The 4208-nt window shown below is 35.0% G+C and overlaps 1 protein-coding gene across 2 annotated transcripts; it reads left to right on the top strand.

Moving 5' to 3' along the window:
- LOC105158396 (protein XRI1) lies at window positions 1-3600 on the top strand. 2 transcript variants are annotated; one of them, XM_088878292.1, is made up of 9 exons: window positions 1-313; window positions 923-981; window positions 1061-1183; window positions 1605-1735; window positions 2169-2232; window positions 2318-2420; window positions 2494-2534; window positions 2666-2749; window positions 2880-3600. In XM_088878292.1, the coding sequence occupies exons 1-9, from the start codon at window positions 294-296 to the stop codon at window positions 3146-3148; spliced, it is 894 nt and encodes a 297-aa protein (XP_088734418.1). In that variant the 5' UTR covers window positions 1-293; the 3' UTR covers window positions 3149-3600. The 2 variants fall into 2 exon arrangements, with proteins under 2 accessions (XP_088734418.1, XP_088734417.1); XM_088878291.1 differs by having other exon boundaries at window positions 2491-2534.
- The last annotated feature ends 608 nt before the right edge of the window (window positions 3601-4208 follow it).

Here is a 4208-nt window from a genome sequence, read left to right as displayed (position 1 = left end):
TTTTTTTTTGGAAGTGGAGAATTTTCCATTAATTTTATTTTCTTGTCATTTTCAACGTTGTATAAATAGTTGCTGTAGATGGGTTCTCTGACACAGTGCTTAAATATACACCGATATACATACACCTAAACTTGTATGTATACTTGTCCTCTGCAACGGCTACTTGGTTTACAGGATCATTTTTCTTTATTTATGGTGTTTTGAGTGTTTCTGGGCTTTTGTTTAGTGGGGGTTCAGTTGTTGAGAAAAGGGCCAAAAAAAAAAAAAGGAAAAGAAAATAAACCCAGAAGAAAATGAACTACCAGAATGACAAGTGAGTTTCTTGAATCTGAATTTGTTTATTTTCTCTTTTGAAAAAATGGGTTGGGTTTTGTTTGTTGATCTTGTATTATTTGTTTGTGGAGTTAGTACTTTGAATGTTGTGCTTTTCTTGACGATGAAAACTTTTGGTGGGTTATGAAAAATTGGAAAATGCTTGGCTTTATTTTGTGTTATATTTTGTGGGTTTGCTTTTTCATTCTGCTGCAATCATTTGAGAAAATTGATATGACTCTGTGGATTTTGATTTGCTTTTTTTCTCTTTTGGGATCTGTTCTTTTAGATGTTGTATTTGTTCATTGCTAAATGTATGTGAAGGATCTGTTGTAGCAAGAATTTTGATGCTGGAGATTTCTTAGTTGTTAATATTTGCTTGGAACTTTACTCATTATGTGTGTTTTATGTAATTTGGAAACAAGTTTTTACTAATTTATCTGCTGAATGATGTACATTGAGGTTATTCATCATGCAAATGGAGGACCTTTGCTGTTGTTGATTTTTTTTACTTTGAAAAATCATTGTTGAAACTGCATATTGATTTTTAAATTTTTGTTTGTTCACGTCTCCTTGTGTGTGTAAATTCATCTTCTTGAATTGGCAACAGTGACATGTGGGAGTGGCAAGGTCAGGATTATTGTCTTGAGGATGACACAAGTATAGGAGGTGAGTCTTATACTTGTCGACTGATTATGTTTGTTCGATTGATGGATTGATTTTTAACTTGTCTTACTATGGTGGACAGAAATGTCTAAGTCCCTGTTGAATGGAGTGAACCAAAATGTAGACCATATGTCTTATTTGTTTGATGGAGAAGCTACCCCCGTCAAGGCTTGTGGAGACTTGGCTTACCACGTTACCAACAATGGTAGAATGTTAATCTCTTATGCATATAGTATCACTTTCTCTGCCCGTATTTGCAGTTTACTTTGTTTTGTAGTTTTCTCAAATGGTTTCAATATCTATTTTCCTATGACTTACCGTTGGGATGCATAGATGTATCTTTATTCATCTAGGAAATTCGTGGTTTTGAATCTGTTGATGTTGCTCGTATATGTGAACACTCACATGATAATCCACTATTCTTACACTTATAATCCTTATGCTATTTGTGCACATTCTTGGTACAAGAAGCTTCACCATATCCCGAATCGCAGAATTGACAAGTCAAAATTAAACATTTAGAGTGAATGATGAATCTGCATAAATGCTTCATATCCTATAAAACTACAAAAGAGTATATTCTAAGACAAATGCAGCTCACATGCATTTTCTTAAACGAAATGCAGAAGTTACAGGGAAAGAGTTGGAGCAATACAGGGAGCCTTCCTCTCAAGTAAAAAGGCGTCGGGTGCTACAGTTTGAGTCTGAAGTTCTGGATGCACCTCTTTGCAATGACGAGGCCTTTTTAAGATCTAAGGTTGACGCCAACACATGCATTTCTCTTGGAAATTGCCATGTCTTTGGTACAAGTACATCTGCTGCCAGAGCGAATGTTGTCTTGTAACTGATGTTGGTCTGCTATATCTCCAAATGCTTTATAGGGATATAAAAGTTCGCCCATCTGAAATCTTACAGATAGTTTGAAGTCATATCAAGTTGATTCAACATATTTCATTTTAAGATTCATTATCCCGTCTAGCACATGATAGTATCGAGCCAGTTTTTGACCTTTGAATCAAGTAGGATCTATAATTCGACAACTTTCAACTATACGTTTGCGTAATGTTTTTGGAACCTTGGTGCTTCAAACAATCAGTGCGAGCACCTCTTCAGATGTCCTATGCTGCTAGTTCTATCGCATTATCTGATGTTGAAAGTAGCCACTAAATTTGCTTGGGTTTCGTGTTTAGGAGACACCGGATTCTCTTGAAGATGCTTTATCTGAAATGTCACAGTGGGTTGCTGGATTCACAGGTTTGTTTCTTCCAGATTTTTGTTCTTGGGATGGGTTGGAATTACCGAAATTATAGGATATCTCTTATAGTTCTGATATTTACAGAAGGCACATCTGCGTCCAGTAATGACTGTCTGGACCCGTCATCTGAAGGGTGGATTGCTGATTGCTTTAATGATGCCGGGATGCATTTCTGCACTGAAGATATGTATGTCACTTCATTTTCATATTTCATTTTTAGTGAAGTAATGTTCCCACCTAACTCTTGCCGTAAACAGCAGCAATGCATCTGGAGCATCTGATGTTCAAATTGATATTACGGGTAATCCAAAATACTTCTTTTTTATGGCCATCTCACTTACCATATTAATAGCAGCAACAATTTTCCATTGCTTTCTTTGGTCCCTCTTGTCATTGATTTCCCAGCTTAACACGTTCAAATCATTCTTGCAGAGCTTTGCGATACCCCTCCAGAATATGATGCTAATCCCGTAAGAAAACATCCTGTTCATACTAATGGAAATGTTGTTTTCAAAGGTAATTGTAGGATGTTGGGTTGTTATAAACAATTCCTGGACTTGGCATGATACTGGTTCCATGTTCGTTCCATACACCATAAAAGGAGGCTGATTCCATTTTCTCTTCCTCCTTATGTTTCACCAATCAGGAAGGAAATCATACATGCGTACACCTCCAAAACTAGCCTCGTCCGTTGTCTACCCATTTGCCTTCATCAAACCATGCGGTGCACACGGACATGTCACTCTTAAGGACATAAACCAAAGGATACATAACCCGCCAACCACAAAGCCAAACGAAGAAGACCCCGTTTCTTTTCCCACATCAGCATTTTCTGGGAAACCCGTTGTTGGGAAAACTAAAATCCGCACAGAAGGTGGTAAAGGTAGCATTACAATCATGAGAACCAAAGGGTAAGTAAAATACCAGTGCTTTGCCAATACTTTCTGGAGGTACATCTTTGTTGCTCACCATGAACAAACTGCAGCAGAAGCTAACTTTCAGTTGACTCCAACCTATTTTTTGCTTTGCTTATGATCTGAATTATTTGGTAGTACTTAAGGATCTCGACTTCTAGTTGATCCTCGCATTTCTCGTCATCCTTCAGAGGAAAACTTCATCAGCTTTCGTAATATTAATGTGAAAAGCATGTATCTCGTCGGTATTTCTAGTTACCAGAGTGATCGTCTACTGTTGTATGTTGTACTCTTCGTGGAACTTGAATGTTTAGATCTTCATTAGTTCAACGATGTCCCCATCTCATCTTGAGGGTTCTCAGGAATTTTGTGGAAAGGATGGACATTGTCACATGTATTTAAATCTTCTTGATGCAGCTGAGGTTTAAGGGGTTTGATATCTGATTTCTACTACCAGAATGAGTAAATTGTTATATATTTCCTGTTCTAGGCATTTTTTTTTTGTTTTTGATAATTGAATTGATTTATCCTTTTGTGCAAAGGGTGTAAACGGATCGAGTTGAATCGAGCATATATTGGTCGAATTTGTTCGAAGTTGAATTTATATTGATTAATAATTCAATCGAACTTGTATTGAACTCAAGTAGTTTGATTTTTTACATACTAGTCGTCGTTTCACCTCTATAGGTATACAATAAATATTTTTTTTTAATTTTAAAATATATAAATGAAAATAAAATATATATAAAAAAATAAATCATGTTTAAAAAAAAAGGAATTAAAAAATTAAATTAAGGTATTATTGACACAATAAAAAAAATTAGTATAATAGTGTTAAAATGATATAGTGTTATTTTTATATATAAAAGAAGAAAAAAAGTAATTACAATTAATATTAAAATTATCTAATCAGGGGTAAATTACCAAATTTAAAAATTGGTGCGCGTGCCACTAATAATTGTTTGTGTGTAGAGAACTTTTGTTTTAATACTAGCTGTTGTAATGACATATGATAAATAAACTTTTATGTTTTAAATTATATTGTAAATAAGAGTAGAATA

The sequence above is a fragment of the Sesamum indicum genome, linkage group LG3 (genome assembly GCF_026168435.1).
Source record: "Sesamum indicum cultivar Baizhima isolate 11 linkage group LG3, ASM2616843v1, whole genome shotgun sequence".
NCBI lineage: Eukaryota > Viridiplantae > Streptophyta > Magnoliopsida > Lamiales > Pedaliaceae > Sesamum > Sesamum indicum.
This window is presented reverse-complemented; position numbering and strand designations above follow the sequence as displayed.

Bases quoted from the DNA above. Each gene is read 5' to 3' on its own strand.
- LOC105158396 (XM_088878291.1), top strand. From the start codon at position 294: ATGAACTACCAGAATGACAA. The intron at 1,184-1,604 runs GTAGAATGTTAA...AACGAAATGCAG, and splicing joins TTACCACGTTACCAACAATG to AAGTTACAGGGAAAGAGTTG. The intron at 2,750-2,879 runs GTAATTGTAGGA...TTCACCAATCAG, and splicing joins TGGAAATGTTGTTTTCAAAG to GAAGGAAATCATACATGCGT.